This window comes from Triticum aestivum, chromosome 4D (genome assembly GCF_018294505.1).
Source record: "Triticum aestivum cultivar Chinese Spring chromosome 4D, IWGSC CS RefSeq v2.1, whole genome shotgun sequence".
NCBI classification, from domain to species: domain Eukaryota; kingdom Viridiplantae; phylum Streptophyta; class Magnoliopsida; order Poales; family Poaceae; genus Triticum; species Triticum aestivum.
The window spans coordinates 62,068,218-62,088,764 of NC_057805.1; the positions used below are offsets into that span (position 1 = coordinate 62,068,218).

A 20,547-nucleotide genomic window follows, 5' to 3' on the forward strand; every position below is an offset into this window, starting at 1 on the left:
AACATAGTCCTTATTTTTTCTGCTTATAATCCATCGCCCCCAAAATTGCCTATCTATCGAGATCCATCAGCGAGCGCACACACTACTACGAGTATGAGTCAACACTATGCGATCAGACGCCAACCACCGAGTACTATTCCGTGATTTCTGTCGAGTGAAGACCATATCATGGCATGATAATTGATGAAGCACGCCATGGACAAAAAAGAAACATAATCATACGTGGTGGAGGATAGAGGAGCTCCGGCGGGCCTGAAATGAAGCCGGTCTTCTTGGACCAAAGCGTGCGTTTTCTAGGGCAAATCTTCCCACCCCCCGCCCCACCACCTTGTCCCAACCCCCTCCCATGGGGCCTCATGTGTGTCCAGCTCAAACCCAGATTAAAATACTCCCTGAAAAGAAGAAGCTCACAGATTAAACTAAACCATTATCGCAGGACACGAGCGAGAAGGAGAGAAGAGTGCCGCTGCCCGACCCGGCCTCCACACAGCGGCGGTGGCGACGGAGATCTTTCAAATCTCCCCGGAAATCCGCCGCATTGCTCGAGACCCGCGGCTCTGCCGCCCCGCCTGCCGGACTCCGGTAGGTTCCAGCCCTAAAGGCGCCGCCTTTTTTGAAACTTGTCGATCTGCTCGTGCATACCCATTGTAGGGCCAACCTCTGACGCCTTCCGGTTTTCTTTTCTCGTCCGTGGGTGCCCGCTTCCTAGGCGCAGATTTGGGGCGCGTTCGATCCGGATTGGCGCTCCTCCTCCTCCTGCTGCTGCTGCTTCTCCTTTGCCTCGGTGAGTGGTTTATTTGACGAAATCTTGGGCCATTATTAGTTGGGGGACTGGGGAGGAAATGCTGGTACTGTTCTAGCACGTTCTTGATTTGTTCTGAGATTTGCGCGTAGGTTAATGAAATGTGGCCTTCGTTTACCTGGCCCTGGATCATGCTAGGGTAGCGCCTGCTCCTGATTCGGTCCCTTGTCCAGTAATTTCATAAAATTTCCTTGACTCAGCCACCTTCCCCCTGTTGATCTCAGCTGGACCCTCGCCGGAGCGTCGCTGATCTGCCTGCCAGCCGTGGCCTGCTCCAGAGAATGCCGGCAGTCGACTTCCCTTGAGAGGGAAACCCGGACGGTGAGACATTTCCTTACTGTCTTTGTCTGAACCTGTCTGTCTTGGCTATCACCTGAAACTTGCCTGAGCCTGCTTACGCTGAGCAGTGAGCACCATTTTTGTTATTTGAGGGAATGACTGGTGTCTAACCTTTGGGTTACATGCTTACTTGATTTAGTTTTTTGCGGGCAAGTGGGTGATTCAAGCGTGTGCTCTCTGATACTGATGTTACTGACACCCTTTTCTTTTGTCGATTAGCGCCTTTCCTATTCAGTTATCTTCCTCACACGTGTTGCGTTTACATAATTGCTTGGAAGGGACAATTCAAAAAATGCATGTTTTACATTGGCGCATGCACATTTCATTTCATCTTATTATAAGGAATAAATTATCTCAATGCTCCATTCAGACAGATTAATGGATGTAAAACTTCAGAGAAGAGAATGGACAAAAAATTACTAAAGTGTAGAACAGAATATATAGACATTATATTCTTCTTTTTTGTTGATTTTAATGTGGAATAACTATGAACATTGTAGTAAAGGAAGTTAGAAAATGGCAATCAATGCTTCAATATCTGGTTTACTCTCCAGACTCCAGCTAATAGACGGGAAAATAATTTGAATGAGGCTTAATTTGTTCAATTGTCCTGCTGTGTCTCCTGAAAAGTAAAAACACCCATTACTTGGTTGGGCTAGTTTATGTACTTATTATATATCATTCTTTCTCTAAGCACAGCTTCCTGAGATCTCATTTTTGCAAATTCTTGCATCTAGTAATTGTATCTGAACTGTTGAGTTTTGGATCCATTGAACCCATTCTTTTTTATCATTTGTCCAAGGTTCTGTTTTTAAAGGTTCCTTCAGTCGAGAAACAGATAAATTATCTGCTGGTTTTCTTTAAGAAATGCAGTTTACAACTTAAGAGGCAATAAAAGTACTGAGGGAATTGTTGGTGCGTGGCTGGCTGACTCATTCTGATATGCGATCTTGGTGATGTTGGGTCTTTAGAACCTATTTGAATCGAGCAAACCAGAAGGATTAATTGGTAACCTTCTATCTATCATGTTATTTGACATGCTGGCTAGTTGGTACCTCACATTACGAAGAAAATTCGGTTCTACCTGTAAATTTCTCAGTTTGATTGTAGTGTTGGTTTGCTCTGTATCACCTTTTCTGTGCTATAGATTCTCGAATAAGAATTCACAGAAACAGGAAACCTGCCTTTTCTATCTGTATTAATATTTTATACACCATATTAACATCACTAGCTGTATATATCTCTAGATTAGTAGATTTAATGGCATACCATGTCAAAGTTTCCCTTTTCTGGAAATAGGAATTGCCATTCACATATTAACATTCAATCATCTGCCTAGTTTTATCTGTACGTTACTCCACAAGTTTCAATATTTTACTCCTTGACATTGAATTGCAATTTACCTCTCTTTGCCTATTCATGGGTCTGTTTGTGCATATTATCTGCCAGGTATAAATCTAGTGTTAATGCTATTAATTGTTTATTTTTTTCTTTGATCATGCTATTCAGATATCCAGACTTTGATACTATGGTTCTTGATTACTGCAGGTTGGTGCTTCTTTTTAGTCTGCCACTACGTCTCTGGTTCTTCAATTATGACAGCCATGGCTGAAGGGTGTGTTGGTCCTAGTGAGCTTCACTTGAAGAAAGAACTTACTGCCTTGCGAAAGGCACGGTTCCTGCGTGATCCTGAAACATGCTCATCCTGGAGGGGGCCATTGAGTTCTAGATCATGCATGACAAGTTCTAGCATTATAAATCACAATGAGTTTGTCGGTAATTTGACACAAAAGTACACTGAGCCATCCGTCGGGCCTCTGAAAAGTGAAAAGAAAAGGAAAAATGTTTATCTTTACAATTGGAGGCATCACTCTAACAAATCCAGTGAAAGTGGGATAAATTTTGATCAGGATGACAGGAGCCTGGAAAGCCCATGCATTTCTAATGTTATGGACTCTAGGAGTGACACATGTCTGGAGGTTCCTGTTAGCATATACAGTGTCCAAGACTCAAACTCAGGCACTCCTGTTAAAAGAACTATTAGGAGGGTGAGGAGGAGTTCATTCTCAAAGAAGGGAGCAATGCGAAACTCAACAGTTTCAAAGCTGCTAGATCTCCATGTTAACTCTGGTGAGCAGTCTGAGGATACTGAGACTTATAACTCAGAGAATCATGAGCTGCTTCAGAAGGGCGGCTACTTTTCTCGATCAACATCACCTTTGTTTGCTGCTTCTGGATGTCTCAGCTCATCAAATCCCTCTAAGCTGTTGAAAATGGCAAGAAGAGAAGGATCTTCCTTTTCTTGCACTCCGGTCTCCACTAGCTCTTATTACAGGTACAGAGGCAGGAATCCCAGCACTGTCGGTTCATGGGATGCAACAACTGCTGCTTCACTTGATGACGATGGGCTGAACCAACAAGCACCGCTGAGGAGTCAAAGGTGTGGTATTCCATATTGGTCAAAGGGGAGTAAACAAAGAAGCTGTTCTCCTTCACTATCTGATACACTTAGACGAAAAGGAAGCAGCCTGTTGTGTGGAAGTCAGACAATGCACAGAAGGAAGAGATCATCTGGCTCCAACAAATGTGGATATCTTAAAAAATCTTCCCAAGGCGAGCCACTCTTGGGTGATAGTTGCCATTTTTCTTACTCGTCATTTGATTCAGCAAGCGAGGGAGTTTCAACCATATTTGGAGAACTAGATTTAGAAGCTTTGAGCCGGCTGGATGGCAGAAGGTGGTCAAGCTGTAAAAGCCAGGATGGGATTGCTGTGCCTTTGAGTGGAGCTGATCATGCAGTTTCAGACCAGAGAAGCTTGAGCCAGAAGTACCGTCCAAGATCATATCATGAAATCGTTGGTCAAAACTTTGTGGTACAATCACTTAGTAATGCCATCGTAAGGGAGAGAATAGCCCCAGCATACCTGTTTCATGGGCCTCGTGGAACAGGAAAGACTTCTGCTGCGAGAATCTTTTCAGCAGCTTTAAGTTGCACTGCTGATGGAGAGAATAAGCCCTGTGGGGTTTGTATGGAGTGTAATGACTTTTTCTCCGGAAATGGAATTAATCTAATTGAAGTTGATGCTAGCAATAGAAAAGGTATAAACAGAATTAGGCACTTGATTGAAAATATACCAGCATCAGCAACTTCTTCACGATACAAGGTGTTTGTTGTTGATGAATGCCATATGGTATCTTCTAAAGTCTGGTCAGCATTCATGAAATTTCTTGATGAACCATTACCTCACGTTGTATTTATATTCATAACCATAGACCCTGAAAACCTTCCTCGTGCTGTCATATCACGTTGTCAGAAATACATGTTTTCAAAGATCAAAGATATTGACATAGTCTGCCGGTTGAGGAAAATTGCTGTGAAGGAAACTCTTGATATCGAATTGGCAGCTTTAGATTTGATAGCACTAAATTCAGATGGATCGCTAAGAGATGCAGAGACAATGTTAGATCAGCTGAGTTTGCTAGGGAAGAAGATTACACCTTCACTTGTAAATGATCTGGTGAGTTATTTTTAGGTCATCCGCTATTTATTTTTTTGAGTGTCACTCGTTCTTTGTTATTAGTACTGTTTTGTTGTGGTTTTCTTTGAGACTTATACATGTCTAAAACTCTAAATGGAGACTTTTGTGTATGCATAAGTTATTGTGTTTAAGTTCCACTGACAGATCATGAATGCACTTGGATAATTACCATACAACATGTCATCACATATATGTCCTGCAGAACTGTCTTGTTTGACTATGTTTTCTTTGCTCAAGGTTATACTCTTCCCTACAGTTTCATGAGTGTTAGGTTTATGTTTTGTCTGGCATAAACAGTTTTTTGGAACCATGCGAGCGAACTGCATGTGATCATATATTAGAAGAAGAAAAGAAAAGGTCCAAATATAATATAAGAATGACCGATCGACCATCAAAAAACACAATATCCGCTAGGACCTAAAAAAGAACAACCACTCCTGAAACACTTTTTTCGAACTATGCAAGCTAACTGCATGTGATCATATACTAGAATAACAAAAGAAAAGGTCCAAATATAATATAACAATGACCGATCGACCATCAAAAAACACAATATCCACTAGGACCTAAAAAAGAGCGACCACTCCTGAACAAAATTAAACAGTCCTAGGCTCCTAGCAGAAGCAGGCCTGAGCCAGTAGCTAGCATTGGCTTTAATCTAACTGATGACATAGAGAATAGGAGAGAAAATGCTTTCAAAGACACGATTGTTTCTCTCCCACCAAATAGCCCAGACGACCAAGATGCAAAGTCTATTGTGCTTCTTTCTTTTGTTTCCCTGAAGAGTTCTTCTAGCAGCGATCTATGAAGATGTAATGTTTGGTATGGCACAAACACCGGCAAATCTTTCAATCAGACTGTTAATGAACTTATCTTTTCCAAATAGCACACTATTTTTTTACTGGACCATGTATGATGCTTTTCATGGAGCTCACTTTATCAAACAATACTCCAACTCTTGCTTGTCCAAACAAAATTGCAAAGAAATTAGCATATAATAATGATCAAGATTACCTTCAGAGTCTGCACAACTTCTGTGATTTAGCATATAATAATGGCAGATTCTCTGTAGCCGATCGAAATCCAGAATGATAACCTCAGCAACAAAATCACCTAGCAGCTAGCTCATATCAAATTTAACTGAATTTCTTGATCCGTTAAACAAACCCAACATGAATATGATTTCTGTTCTTTGCTTGTTTGCAATTTAAAATATGAACAGTTTCCCTATTCAAATTAGTCACACAAAGGTTGAAATTTACAGGTTGGGGTTGTTTCAGAGGAGAATTTGCTTGATCTTCTAGAGATAGCCATGTCATCAGACACTGCTGAAACAGTCAAAAGGTCAAGAGAACTGATGGATTCTGGGGTTGATCCGATGGCATTAATGTCTCAATTAGCTGGGCTCATAATGGACATCATTGCTGGGACCTATAGATTAGCTGACCCTACGTGCGGTGAAGGAATTGGTGGTCGAAATAGTAAGTATTTCAACTGATGGGTGCAATTCTTTCAAGCCATATTTATTGAATTATTATCATTTATGCTTCATTTGTTATGCTGCAAGAATCATTCAGTGTCATATTGAGTAGATCAAACCACTCTGTTCTCTTATCTTTTATTCTGGGAGTGTGCACTGCTCCTTTTGGAATTTGACGTCCTTTATTTTGGGAAAATGTCAATTTTCGTCCCTCGAATCTGTCCAGTTTGATAGTTGAATGCGTGATTTTTCTGGTTTTAAAGAGAGAAAGAGAGAGCTGGGGAGAGGGGGGATTTGAGTATGGTCTTTATCTATTATTATTTTTAGACTAAAAGGGGGTCTTTTTTCCTTGTTCTGAAAGACATTGCATCATATTGATGATCTTATGCCTTACAGGTGCTAGTTAATAATTTTGTTTACCTTTGGAAGTGCAATGGTCTTCTTTTTGCAGGGTAAAATTTCGCTAGTCCTATTATGGATAATAGTTAATGACATTCTCAAACAAAGTCTACTGATACGGTGATACTTTTGTGTTATACTGCATGCATCAGTAGTCATGCTAAACTGATCTAGTGATGTTTTGAAGTTTTAACATGTATACGGATATATCAAATGAAGTAAGCTAGGGAAGTACTTAATTTCTTGCTTATGAGATGACGAATTTCACTCTAGTTATGAAGGAAAACATATATTGATCTACCTGAATCATATTTGACGGGTATCATGTTCTCTTATTTATAATCTAACATCCATTTTTTTCCTGCGCCTGACTTTCACCAGTAATGATTTTAAAATGTGTAGTCCCTTATCAAATGTTATTTAACATTAAGTATATGACAAGACTAGGTTCGAAAACAATAGACTAATACGTGTCTCACTCAGTGAGCTGTATTTCTTCTGAATAACTTGAGAAACGTAAAATTGATGTGGTTTTCCCATGACGTACTACTACAGAAATAAATTGGTCATGTATTTTTTTTCAGGAAAGTTGAGTATTTCAGCTGTGCGTGCCATTATTATTAATTGCTGCTATCATACAACTACCAATCAAAGTGTTAAATTACCCATGTGCAAAATACCTTGGTGCTGAAAAACATATACAGATTTATATCAACCACTTGCCTACAAGGCTTATGTTAAAAAATAAAGAAATGTATATGATATAGTGCACTACCTCCTATCATTATTTATTTTGTTGCTTATCTAATGTTTTAAGCACATTTTTTCCTTCTGTAGTAACTGATGCCGAGTTAGAAAGATTACAACAAGCATTGAAGATTCTTTCTGATGCTGAAAAGCAGATAAGACTTTCCAGTGAGCGTTCAACATGGTTCACTGCAGCTCTGCTCCAGCTTGGTTCTGGGCATGATTCAGAAATAACCCATTCAAGAAGCAGCAGTAAACAAAGTGCTAAAGCAGCCAGTGAGACAATGTTGGAAGCAGTAAGAGAATCCTCTGCAAGCAGGAGTGTGTCTCATCCTCTATTTACTATTCGCGGTTCAAGGAAAACATTGGACCACAGAACAGCCAGTGGGCACTCCAGTCCTCATGATCTTGCTTCACTATCTTCCCGAATGAGGCCCAGTGACAACTTAAGTTATGGAGAATGTAGATCTGTTGATAGAGTTCTACTGGATTCTGCTCAAGCAAGTAATCCTACTGAGCAAAAGCCTATAATTAATGGAAGCTCAGACCTTGTCCAAATTTGGCGAAAATGCATAGATAATTGTCACTCAAAGACGTTGCAGCAGCTACTCTCTGATCATGGGAAACTAACATCCATCAAAGAATTTGAAGGTGTGTTTTCTTTCTTGTGTTTGCATCATTATGCATTTTTGGTCCTGCATCATCCATGCTCTTTTTAGGGTTGTTCCAAATCAGGCCTACTGTAGTGGTCCTGTAACTTATCAGATTCAGCACATTTTTAATACTAAATTTGGACTAAACCTGTAATTTGAGCATTTCAAAGGATTTAGAAATTTAGGTTCAATAATGAACTTCCATGAAAGTTGATGGACGAAAAAGGGAGATTTCTTTTTCTTTATTCTATGTATTCGTAGTGTTTGACTAACGTAAAATAAAGCTGTTCACATACCCTATTTGATGAACTTCCATTGCAGGCTATTTAGTTGCTTTCATATCATTTGAGGACAGCAAAATAATGTCTCGTGCCCAAAGATTTGTGAGTAGCATCAGAAATTCGATGGAGACAGCACTGAGATGCAACGTGGAAGTCAGAGTTGGTTTAATGTCTGAATTTCTTGCTGGACGACTCAAGCTTGAGGTGGACCTGGAAGAAAGAGCTGAGCCTGATGTCTTGAGTTGCTCAACAAACAGTGACCGACTAAAGGGAATTCTGAACGCCCCAAGAAGCTTAGGTTATTCTGAAGAGATCGAAAAAAAACTGGAGAAATACGGCAATACTTCAGCTGCTGGTGGAGGGGTGCAGTCAGACGTCACTGAAGGAAATGCAGGAATGCATAGGGCTAGAGGGCAAGGAGTCCCCGCTGAACGGTCAAAAGCAGTAACTGTTGAGGAGCAAAGGTTAGAGAGTGCATGGCTCCAAGCTGTTGAAAAGCACACACCCGGGGCGAGACCTGAGAAATATCAAGTTGTGCCACAAACTGGTGGTGGTCAGTACCACAAGAAGTCCTCACTGGCCACTGTTGTGCCCTCAAGGAATATTGACAAGGATTTGAGTAATGGATTGAAAGCTTTAAAGATCAGTGAGAGTCATGGTTCCCAGAAGGGTCAGAATGTAGGAATGGAGAATGGGTTTGTGATTTCACCAAGCCTCTTGCACAGTAATAATGAATTGGCAAATTGCGACAACGAGAGTGTGTAAGTAATAAACTACCTTATTTATGTGTTCTCTACATGAATCTAGCATTTGTCTCGTCTTTAGAACAAGTAAGATTATTACTAGAAAGAAGAAACAACTGCAATCAACCTTTATACAAGACAATACAACTTTATAAAGTTTAGTTTGCAAATGAAGTTCTTTTTTCTTTTGTTGGTCACAACAGCTGATGCAACTTAAGAAATTGACACTGAAGGCTGTAAAAGATATTCGAGCTCGACTCTTATAGGCTCATCTCGAGACCTAAACGAGTCGAACACAAGCCTAGCTGCAGGCTTGCATGCTTGCCAAGCTCGAACTTAAATACTACTCTGTCCCATAATGTAAGACGTTTTTAGCTTGCTACATTATGGGACGGAGGGAGTAGTTCAGTAAGGCTCGGTAGATGGTGTACTCTGCAGTGCACCGTCACTTTCCTTCAAAATATCATAGGATCTTTGCCTGCTCAGCAGTTCTAGCCCACCTGTTCTCCCTACCTAATAAACATGTGGAAGCACATATGAAGTTTTCATGCGCCGTGGAAGCACAAGCATAGCCCATTTTATTGCTCATGCGCTGTAGCATTCAGCCTCACAAGCATCTACTAAATGTAATTTGCTTGATGAGCCTAGCCCGAGCTCACTTCTAAGCTCAAAGTGTAAATTGACCTCGGGCTGACCTTGGGATGTATTCACTCGAGCTTGGCTCGTTTACTGCCCTACACTGAAGCGTTCTATTCTACCCCCAGTTTGGACAAAGTACTGTTTTGTTAAATTTATTTTGGTAGTATTCTCCTGCATCATCCACAACTTAGCTTATATGTTACATCTAGTAGATGCTCCTTTTTGAATTATGATGCATATTGTTAGCATTTTGTGTCATTGACCCACATGTAATTTGCAGTGTCTCCGAGTCTGGAGCACCAGGTTGTCATGGCCTCTTCCCCTGCTGGAAAACTGAAAAATCAAAAAGAAGGAAGGTGCATTGATCGTAATCCCTATGTAGATATTTCTTTTGGTCATCTCACCTCACAACTTCATCCGGTTTGGCGATTTCTCTTTGCGTTTCAGGCAAAACGGCAGACTCGTTTGAAGCCATCTTAATCTGGCAAGTTATAAAATGCCCACTGTTGTTCGAGCTGCGGAAAGCAGTTGCGAATATCAAGAGAATGCAAGGAACCAGTTGTCATATTAGGTCACGGCTGTGACCTCGCCTGATGCTCTCTGCTGATGCAAGATGGCGGCATTTTCGTCACGACGGCTTGGTAGCGCTCAAAGTAGCAGAAGCATCGATGGGAACTCAAATTTCAGAAAAGCAAAGGATAGTCGATTGTTTACACCTTCGTTGTGTCAATGCAACCCTTCTTTGTATTGTTTAGTAAACATTTTGATGTGCCCAGTGTTGCTCGCAAACATAGGATAGTTGATTGAACAAGCTCATTCTAGGTTTCTAGTGCATTGTTTCTTGATAATAGTTGCTTTTGTTTCAATGTATTTGACAGCATTTCAGTACACACCCCTTTGGTTATTGTCGCAACTTTCTGTTAATAAGAAGAAAGAACCAAGAGAATACAAAGTGCTTTGTTCTAACAAATTTGTGATGATGTACAAGGCATTATATGTATGTACACTTGAAAGCTAGCTACTGATTCATAGCAAAAAGAGAAGAGAAAGAGTAGTCGCCGGCTACGGGTAAGGGTCTGTCCAGGAGGCGTCGTCCGCCGCGGCCTCCTTCCATCTCCTGTTGAATATCTGCATCTCGGCGAACGATCGCCGCCTCACCGCGACCCGGAACGCGGCGGCCTTGCCCTCGGTGCCGCCGAGGGTGGGGACTCCCCTGTGGAGGACGTACTCGCTGTCGACGACGCCGACCTTGAGCGTCCTGTCGCCCTGCGCGCAGTGGCCGAGCTTGTAGTCGAGGCCCCACGCGTGCACCAGGTCGTTCTGCACCATGCCCCAGCTGCACCGCCACGCCGCGCGGGAGAACACCGGGACCATGATCTCCACCCACCCCGCGCACGGCGGCCCCGTGCTGCTGTCGTCGCACCCTCCACCTCCCCAGCCGGCCGCCGGCTTGTAGAACCGCCTGTGCACGTCGCCCCCTCCTTCGGCTCCGGGCCTCAGCAGCGCGCGCGTCGTGATGCCGTGGTGGATCTCCGACCGGCGGTCCAGCGCCGGCTGCGATATTTCGAGCCCTTCCCTCTTGACGATGTCGAGGTACCTGAGCGGGTCGAAGGCGTCCACCTCGACGTCCTCGTCCCAGAGGAAGACGTAGTCGTACGCCGCGACGACGTCGGGGTGCAAGAACCTCTTGGCGAACCACCACTTGGTCTGGCCCAGCGCCGAGACGTGCACCGCGCGGCGCGACCACTCGAGGTCGCCCCACTGCTCCTCGCCGGCCCCGTCGTAATGGAACAGCATCACGGTGAACCGGTCGGCGGGGAACTTGGAGACGAGCTTGTCGACGGCCGCCTTGTTCTTGATGCCGACCGGGATCGCGAGGAGGCTCTTGGACGGCCTGCTGCCGCCCTGCTGCTCAGGGTCGCCGACCATGGACACCATCTCGAGGTCGGACGTGGCTTGCACGATGCCCCTCGGCAGAGCCGAGCCGCCCGACGACGGCTTCTCGGGTTCTCGTGCTTCCGTTCGGTGGACGGCTACGCGCAACAGTTTGCGTGGCATGGCAACGGAATCCTCGGATACTTCGCTCGCGCGTGACACCGACGAGTTACAATCCTTGTGATGAAGCTTGAAGCCTGCGCCGGCGACGAATAGCAGCACGAGGAGGAACACGAGCGCCACCGGCAGCGAGAAGCGCTTCTGCGACGCCATGGACCTTGGAAATTGGAACCGATCCACGCGAGGTGAGGCAAGCGATCTATAAGACTCTGACGGGTTCGAGCTTGTGTATCGCTGGTCACCACTATATATATGCTGGAGTTGCACGAACATCAGACCGAGATTGATCTGCAGTCGGCGCTGGAAACATGACGCAATCTGTTCAGGAATCGGACAGGCGATGTAAATCTCGGACGTCCGTCGGCAATCCAAACCGTGTGTCTGTCGCTACTACTATAAGCTTCGTGCATGCGATCTGATTATTATTTTTTGGAATCTAAGCACACTTGCCTTATTAATCAAGTAATGTTCATGGAAATACAATGAAGATCTGGTGGGTTTAGAAGCCACACATGGAAAACGAAATTAAATAAAAAGAAAAACAACTAAAAATGAAAATAAAAAACAAAAACAAAAACAGAAAAAGGACTTCTAAATAAAAAGGAGAAAGTAAAAGAAAAGGAGACTGCTGAAAACTGAAGAAATGAAGAAGTTGGAGTGCATACATTTGTTCTTGAATTTAATTTAATTTTAAGAAATTCATGTTAAGCTTTCCACGTGAGGCAGGCTGATACCGGGCCTCACGGCGTCCGAGCAGGCCATGCGAAAGCTATTTGTCCTTGGTCTTTTGTTCTAGTATTTGTTAGTCTTCTCGAGACCTCCTATCCTAGGAGTCCTCCTGGTCCCCGCCAGGGCTATATATCACCTGCTAACTTCCTCTCGCCCAAAGGTTGTTCTCGTCGAGAGAGCCGGCCCGATATGGATTATTGCTGGAGCGCGGTTTTTCTCTCATTCTTAGGTCTGTTTTCTATGTTGGTTTCATTGGTTTTTCTTGCGGTTGTTTCAGCTTTCTATGTTTCTTTATTGGGTTTTCTTTGGTTTTCTCAGTTTTTTCTTTTTCTTTTGGGTTTCTGTGTTGGTTTTCAATGTTTTTTTTGTTTTTCTTGTGTGTTTCTTTACCGGTTTCTTTTTATTTTATTTCTGTTTTTTCCTTGCGGCCGTGACTCTCGCGAAAACACAATCGTGCCTTTCGCGGAAGCAAAACCATCACTCTTGCGAAAGAAAAAAAAAATAGAAAATACGTTTTGTTTTTTCCTTTCCGAGAGGCACGGCCGTAACTCTCGCGAAAGCACAACGGTGCCTCTCGCGGAAGTAAAACCGTGACTCTCGAGAAAGAAAAAAAAACAGAAAACGTGTTTTTTTTGTTTCCGAAAGGCACGGCCGTGACTCTCGCTAAAGCACAACCGTGCCTCTCGCGGAAGAAAAACCGTGACTTTTCGTAAAAGAAAAAAAAAGAAAACGCGTTTTTTCATGTAAAAGTTTTTTTTTGATTTTTTTTCGGTCAGAAAGCTAAGGAAGACCGGGGGAAAACCAAAACGTCAAAAAAAACTGAAAAAAAAACCGTTTAAAAAGCCGAAAACACGTGCGAAAAAATAAATCTGAAGGGAGCGTCCAGAGCGCGACACGTAGAGAATGGTTAAGAGCGCGCCAAGTGGCGCTGATCGTTGTGAGGCTCCCGAAGGAGCGCTCGTTAACTAGTTGCTCTCGTATGACGCTCGTGTGCGTCCGATCGTCGCTGTTTCGCTGAAGCGAAGCGAGCGACGGAGGCAACACGGGCCGGCCCATTTAGAGCCAGCACCCGGTTTTTTGAACCTTCTAGGGGGTTCCCTGAACCGTTTTTTTTCTTTTGCCGGTTTTTTCCTGTTTTCTTTTTTCGTTTTTCTTTCTTTTTTGTGTTCCTGTTTTTATTTCTCTTCCTTTTCCTTTTTTTTCATTTTATGATTTTTCGTTTTTATTTGTATACTTTGTTCAAGAAAATGCTTTGACATCCCAAATTTTGTTCATCGTTTCAAAAAGTGTTCACAGTTTTAAAACTTTATTCACTATTTCAAATTTGGTTCGCTATTTAAAATTATCACAAAATGTTCAATGGGTATATCATTTTTAAAACTGTGAACACAAAATTGTTCAGCATATATACACAAAATTGTGCACTGTGTAGTTAAAAATGGTTCAGATTATTTTTACAAAAATGTTCAATGTACAAAATTTGTTCATCGTATATCACAAAAATGTTCAATAGGTTTTAAAAATTTGTTAAGTGTATATCACAAAAATGTCCACTGTGTAGGTAAAAATTGTTCATCGTAGGGCAGCAGTATTATATGAGTTCTAAAAAGAAGGGCGAAAAAAAGTCATGTAAGATAGTGGTAAAAAGCCTTCAATAGAAGGGAATAGCAACCTGACTAGAAATTCATAGCTGACTAGCGTACGAACGGGTTGGTCAGGCTATGAATGAAGGCTACTACTCTTCAGGAAGAAGGTACTAATAGCTCGCTCAGAGGTTCAGTCAAGCTCCTCACTCTTGGTCTGGAGAGGCATATTAGATATAGTAGTGGTGTTTTGAAAGCTTCTTATTTTTTCTAGAAGTTCGAGATCGTGCCCGACCGTTTTGGAGTCTGTTCAGGAGGTCCTTCAGCGCCCGGGGATTGACGTCGGACTGGAGTCGACTCAACATGAAATCAAGCATGGTGCGATAGTCTTCTTCACGGAGCTCCTCTCCGTTCTTCAGAGTAATATCACGAATGTCTCCAGAATCTGGGCATGACAAGCGCGAGCCTTTTGTAGAGAACTTTCCTCTCAAAGAGAGAGAGGTCGTCCCTCCCAATCAAAAGAAGGAGGGTTTTGTTCTGCTTCCGCTGCCACTCCAGGCATTGGAGCGGGATTCGGATGCCGCTCTTGACTGACCACAACTTCCGGGTGAGCTAGTCACTAAGTAAGGCGACAACACCAAAAGATGTGCATGTGTCATTAGGCCATTGGATTACTCAACAAAAAGTGAAGTGCCAGATGATGAAGAAGAACACTTGAAACCAGGCACTGAACCCTAAATGCTTCACCTGGCTAACCAGATAGATTACTTCTATCTGCTAGCTTGCCCTAAGAAAGACAACAGTTCCACAGATATCTCCAGTGCTTTTCTATCTAAAAAAGTTCAATGTATATTTGAAAATCGTTCATCTTATATAAAAAAATCAATAAACTTTTGTTCATGTTTTGAATAACTGTTCATGTTTTCCAGAAAGAAAACACTTTTTAACAGTTGTTCGAGTTTCAAAATTTGTTCAGGAAAACATTATACATTCTTTTGAATGAAGATTAAAAATCGGATCTGCCTCCGTACATAGTACTTCAAGTTTACGTTGTACTTACAACCAATCCGAGTCGCTAGGTGCAGTGGCTGAGGACGCAGCCGTACAGCGTAAGGTCGCCGGTTTGAATCCAACCAGGCTTTAATTTTTCGTTTGTAGCGTTTTTTCTTATGTTCACTCGTGGCCTGGTAATGGGCCGGCCCGTTTGCGCGAACCCTGCGCGGAAGCTCTGCTGTTTGACGCTAACGAGCGTCAAACAGGAGCTCCCTTCCAGTTTTTTTGTGATTGTTTTTTTTCATTTTCATGTTTCAGTTTCTTTTTTCATTTCTTTGTTTTTGCTTTTTTGTTTCCTTTTCAGGTTCATATTTTCTTGTTTTCGTTTTTCAAAAAATCGCAAATTAAAAAAATGTTTAACATCTTCCAAAATAGTTAGTTTTTACATTTTTTCGAAAATTAAAATTTTAGATGTTTTAATAAATTGTTCGCATTTTTCAAAAAGTTCTGAATTTTGAATTTTGTTTCAAATTTTTTGAAGTTTTATAATTTTGTTCAAGTTTTCTAAATATTATTTGTGATTTCAAAATTTGTTTACGTTTTCAAAAAACTTCAGAGTTGCAAAAAAAATTCATGCTTATAAATATCGTTCGTCCATTTTTTTATCATTTTTCAAAATTTGTTCGTGTGTTCAAAATATGTTCATAATTCCAAATTTGGTTTGTGATTTAAAAATGTGTTCATGTTTTAAAAAAAGTTCAGGGTTTAAAAAATATTCATGTTTACAAAAATTGTTCATCAATTTTTTGTTCTCATTAAAAAAAATTGTTCCCGTGTTAAAAAATGTTCGTAATTCCAAAATTTGTTCACATTGAAAAAAATTGTTCGCATTTTCCAAAGTATTCAGAATTTAGAAATTTGTTCACATTTTCAAAAAAGGTCAAAGTATTAAAAAATATCATGTTTCTCGAAAATTGTTTGCAATTTTTAAATTTTATCCACAGTTTCTTGAAAGTTCAGAGTTTCAAATTTTGTTCATGATTTCAAAATTTGTTCTCTGTTTTTAAAATTTCAAAATGTGTTCCAAAATTTTGAGGATTGTTCATGTTTTCAAAATTTTGCTCACAATGTTGAAAAATGTTCACGTGTCAAAACGTATTCAGTTTTTTCAAAAATAAGAAACGTGTTCGAAATTTTAAAAATGTTTCAAAATTCCAAAATTGTTTGCGTGTTAAAAAAATGTTCGTAATTCCAAAATTTGTTCGCATTTTCCAAAGTATTCAGAATTTAGAAATTTGTTCACATTTTCAAAAAAGGTCAAAGTATTAAAAAATATCATGTTTCTCGAAAATTGTTTGCAATTTTTAAATTTGTCCACAGTTTCTTGAAAGTTCAGAGTTTCAAATTTTTTTCATGATTTCAAAATTTGTTCTCTGTTTTTAAAATTTCAAAATGTGTTCCAAAATTTTGAGGATTGTTCATGTTTTCAAAATTTTGCTCACAATGTTGAAAAATGTTCACGTGTCAAAACGTATTCAGTTTTTTCAAAAATAAGAAACGTGTTCGAAAATTTAAAAATCTTTCAAATCTATGGCTATTCCTAGTTCTTAAAGCACCGCGTTACCCAATAGTCACAAATGCTTGGTTCGTGCATTGGAGTATCTGACCTGGGCTGGCCCATTTAGGTAGTGCACCGTAAAAATTCAACAATAAAAAAGGGACATTGGTTGAATGCGAACCCGCGACCAGCAGTACGCACGACCGCGCAGCTAGCCAGTGCGCCAAGCTAACTCTAGTGCAAAATTGGCAATGTGACTCTTAGAGAATGAACTGCTCCGCCAAAACTAAAAGAACAGGCCGCAAAACATCCTAAAAACATGCGTGTGGGCAGAGGCGGAGGACGAAAAAAAAATAAGGTGTGGCGAACTTTTAAGTAAACATTTCATGTGAATCCTCATAAGAATAACCACATATAAGAGAATAATAAAATCATCAAGCCAGCCGCCAGACATCTTGTTGCGTAACTCGGTCTTAATGATTTTCAAGGAGTTGACTATGAAAAGGTGTTTGCACCTGTTGCTTGACTCGAGACGGCGAGGCTGCTCCTAGATATGGCAGCACAAGAGGATTGAAAAGTTTTTATATGAATGTTAAATATGCTTTCCTCAACAATGATCCCATAAAAGAAGTGTACGAGGAACAACTTCTTGGTTACAAGAAAAAAAGGCAAAGAAGAAAAAATTTGCAAGCTCGGCGAGACACTATATATAAGGGCTAGCGACCAAGAGCTTGGAACAAAGTTATACCAAAGTTTGACCTATCTCGGTCAAGAGATATTCCTTCGAGCACGCTGTTTATACAAGAAAATCCAATAGTTCAACTTGCTAGTTGAAGTGTATGTCAACGAGCTGGTTACAACCGAAAATAGCAAGTTGGTCTATCCCTAGTGGCATAGTCGGTAACGCGTTGAGCACGGTAAGTCAGTTATGTATTATAAAATAAAATATATCCAAAAAGGTGCAAATTGCATGTGTCATCAAAAAGTTCTCTATTCAGTTTTCTGATCGCAAGTTACGAAAAGTTCTGTGGAGAGCAAGCCACCAAGATAATCAATCAGATCGTTGTGCTGTGGAAGACGCAGTTAGACGTGCATGTGCTAGACAGCACATCAATTGATCTACGTGCTTGTGTGCTTTCTAGAATTGCATATACTACCTAATGCTAGATACATTTATTTGAGGGACAAACTTTTTCGAATGAAGGGAGTACATGCGTTGTGCTTGGCAGCACATCAATCAAGTTGTGTGCTTGTGTACTTCCAATCTGGGTTTGCATATACGTGCCTTGAGCTTGGCTAAGGGTCTAACAAACAATATATGCATAGGTATAAAAAGTTTTTGGCACAAAATCAAGGTGTGGCGGCTGCCACACGTTGCCCACTGGAGTCCTTCGCCGGTGCGTGTGGGGGATTGAGCACACGACCTTAACTTACTGAACCACATCTCTAGCCAATCTATTCATTACTTGCTTGTCTAAAAATGCTAGATCAGTTAATATAAACTATATGCGGCAAAAGAAAATGAAGTTCTTCTGAAATTTCAAACGTGGTTTATTTTTCACAAAAGTATATATATTTAGAGAGCCGAACATTTTCAAAATTTGCGAACAAACTTTTAAAGACTCGAACCTTCTTTTGAGAATCTGAAACATTTTTGGAAAAAGAAGGAACAAAATTGAAAGCGAGAACGTTTTTCGAAATTACAAAGAACTTTTGCAAAATGCAAACATTTTTTAAAAAACAGGAACAAAATTGAAACAATGACATTTTCTGAATTAATAATAATTAAAAAAACGAATATTTTATGAAATTATTGCAAGCATTTTTAGATTTTTGAACAAATTACAAAAAACGTGGACTTTTTGAATTTGTGAATAAATTTTGAAAACAGGAACATATTTTGTAAAAATGTGAACATTTTTTGTAAAAATGTGAACATTTTTTGTAAAAATGAGCAATTATTTCAAAACACGAACATTTTATGAATTTGCGAACAAAATTTGGAATCATGAACATTTTCTGAATTTATGAGATTTTTTTTTAAAACAGAAACATTTTCTGAAGTCTCTAAACATATTTTGAATTTTGAACAAAATTTAGAAATGCGAACATTTTTTGTACAAATGTGAACATTTTTTATAAAAATGAACACTTATTTCAAAGCATGAACATTTTATGAATTTTCGAACAAATTTTGGAAACATGAACATTTTCTGAATTTGTGAGCAATTTTTGAAAACAAAATCATTTTCTGAAATTTGTAAACAGTTTCTGAATTTTGAACAAAATTTAGAAATGTGAACATTTTCAGAAATTGTAATCTTTTATGAAGTTATGTATATTTTGGAAATTAAGCGAACAAATTTTAAAGTACTAAAATATTTTTGGAAATTCTGAACAGAATTTGAAAAACAGGAACAAAATATGGAAAAATAAACAAATTTTAAGAAATACAAACATTTTAAATTGCATAAAATTTGTTGAGAAAAGAAATTGACTTGAAAAGGGAAAATGAAAGAAAATAAAAAAGGAAAGAAAAGAAAAAAGACGGAAAATTGAAAAAGACAGAAAAAGGAAAAAGAAGAAATATAAAAATTAAAATGAAAAAGGAGAAATAGAACAACTGGTTCAGGAACCTTCCAGAAGTTTCACAGAACCGGTAAAAACCGGCTGGGAAACCAGGTTCCCAAAACCGGAACCTGAAAACTCTACGTCGCTCGCTAGGTCGGCGTGCCTGTGCGATTCCCCGACAGTTTGACGCAGAGCGCGTCCAATAGGATTTTCCATGCCAGCCTATAGAGGCCATAAACATCCACGCCAACCTAGTGGGTATAGAGATTCTGAAAATATATAAGGATATATATTTAAAACAAGTTTAATATTGAAAAAGCTTTGATAAATATTTAAAAAGGTACTTAAAAATATTTATGTGTAAAAAATGTTCACCATGCATTAATAAATGTTTAAAGTGTTTGTAAAATGCTCACTGCATGTTTAAAAAATTGCTATCCTATATTTTAAAAGTTCATCAAATATTGAAAAATGTCCAACATGTATTTTCAAAGTCTTTATGGTATACTTAGAAAGTGTTTATTGTGTATTTTATATAAAATAAAATTAAAACCCGAAGGAGAAAACGCCAAGAGGAAACCTGAAAAAGAAATAAAATAGACAAAAATAGGAATATAAACTGAAATAAAAATAACCAAAACAATAAAATAAGACTTATAAATGGCAATGATAAACATAAAGAAAAAGGAAACCGTGGAATACCGAAAGAAATTAAAAAAACTCAAAGCGCATTCATTTTGTTGTTGAATTTAATTTAAATGTTACCGAAGAAACCCCAGAAAGTTCACGTGTATTTTTTAAAAATATGAAAGATATTAGAAAATATATTTGTGAATGTTTCTTAACACTCGAAAACATGCACACGTCGCAAGAATAATATTGGGCAGGGCCAAGCCAAGTAGGTGCTCTAGAATGCATGCTGTGTCAACTATATGACGGAAATGCCGGTTTTCTCTTTAGAAACCCTCCACATCTCATTTATGGGAAATCCTATTCTACGCCTTATGAATCTCTGCCTTAAGCATTGGTTAGGAGGTGTGCTCTAATACGACGATCATTTCAATGTATTGGTGGGCAATCGCACACGTCGCGAGTGACCGGACGGTTCACTTTGGTGCTACGGGGACACTTGATCGATTTTCTTTCCTTTCTTCGGGTTTCTAGCCGATTTTCTCCCCAAAACACTGGCCACAGGATTGAAGTACATATTTTAGAAACATGTAATTGCAAAATCAAAAATATATTCAGAATTTTAAGAAATGTTCACAAAAAGTAGAAAGTGTTCATAAATTTTATAAAATGTTCTTGAATTTTATGAAATGTTCATAAATTAATAATAAGACTCATGTATTCTTTTTAAATGTACAGGGCCACGACAATATCAAATTTGGAATAAGATTCATGTTTTTTTTTTCCAAAAACATGTACGAATCCTA

General features: G+C 39.8%; 2 protein-coding genes across 6 annotated transcripts; one reads left to right on the forward strand and one right to left on the reverse strand.

The window, feature by feature from the left end:
• Nucleotides 1-334: 334 nt before the first annotated feature.
• Nucleotides 335-10,535, forward strand: LOC123096211 (protein STICHEL). 5 transcript variants are annotated; one of them, XM_044517866.1, is made up of 10 exons: nucleotides 335-582; nucleotides 710-784; nucleotides 1,003-1,123; nucleotides 2,015-2,149; nucleotides 2,690-4,659; nucleotides 5,945-6,161; nucleotides 7,397-7,957; nucleotides 8,281-9,001; nucleotides 9,903-9,978; nucleotides 10,070-10,535. In XM_044517866.1, exons 5-10 carry the CDS (start codon nucleotides 2,737-2,739, stop codon nucleotides 10,100-10,102), a joined length of 3,531 nt encoding a protein of 1,176 aa, XP_044373801.1. In that variant the 5' UTR covers nucleotides 335-582; nucleotides 710-784; nucleotides 1,003-1,123; nucleotides 2,015-2,149; nucleotides 2,690-2,736; the 3' UTR covers nucleotides 10,103-10,535. The 5 variants fall into 5 exon arrangements, with proteins under 5 accessions (XP_044373801.1, XP_044373799.1, XP_044373798.1 ...); XM_044517864.1 differs by having other exon boundaries at nucleotides 1,027-1,123; nucleotides 1,944-2,149; XM_044517863.1 differs by having other exon boundaries at nucleotides 1,027-1,123.
• Nucleotides 10,536-10,585: 50 nt separating this feature from the next.
• LOC123096212 (uncharacterized) lies at nucleotides 10,586-12,001 on the reverse strand. Its single transcript, XM_044517867.1, has one exon. The coding sequence runs from the start codon at nucleotides 11,948-11,950 to the stop codon at nucleotides 10,685-10,687; it is 1,266 nt and encodes a 421-aa protein (XP_044373802.1). The 5' UTR covers nucleotides 11,951-12,001; the 3' UTR covers nucleotides 10,586-10,684.
• Between the last annotated feature and the right edge of the window lie 8,546 nt (nucleotides 12,002-20,547).

Bases quoted from the DNA above. Each gene is read 5' to 3' on its own strand.
- LOC123096211 (XM_044517866.1), top strand. From the start codon at position 2,737: ATGACAGCCATGGCTGAAGGGTGTGTTGGTCCTAGTGAGCTTCACTTG. The intron at 4,660-5,944 runs GTGAGTTATTTT...TGAAATTTACAG, and splicing joins CTTCACTTGTAAATGATCTG to GTTGGGGTTGTTTCAGAGGA. The intron at 7,958-8,280 runs GTGTGTTTTCTT...CTTCCATTGCAG, and splicing joins ATCCATCAAAGAATTTGAAG to GCTATTTAGTTGCTTTCATA.
- LOC123096212 (XM_044517867.1), bottom strand. From the start codon at position 11,950: ATGTTCGTGCAACTCCAGCATATATATAGTGGTGACCAGCGATACACA.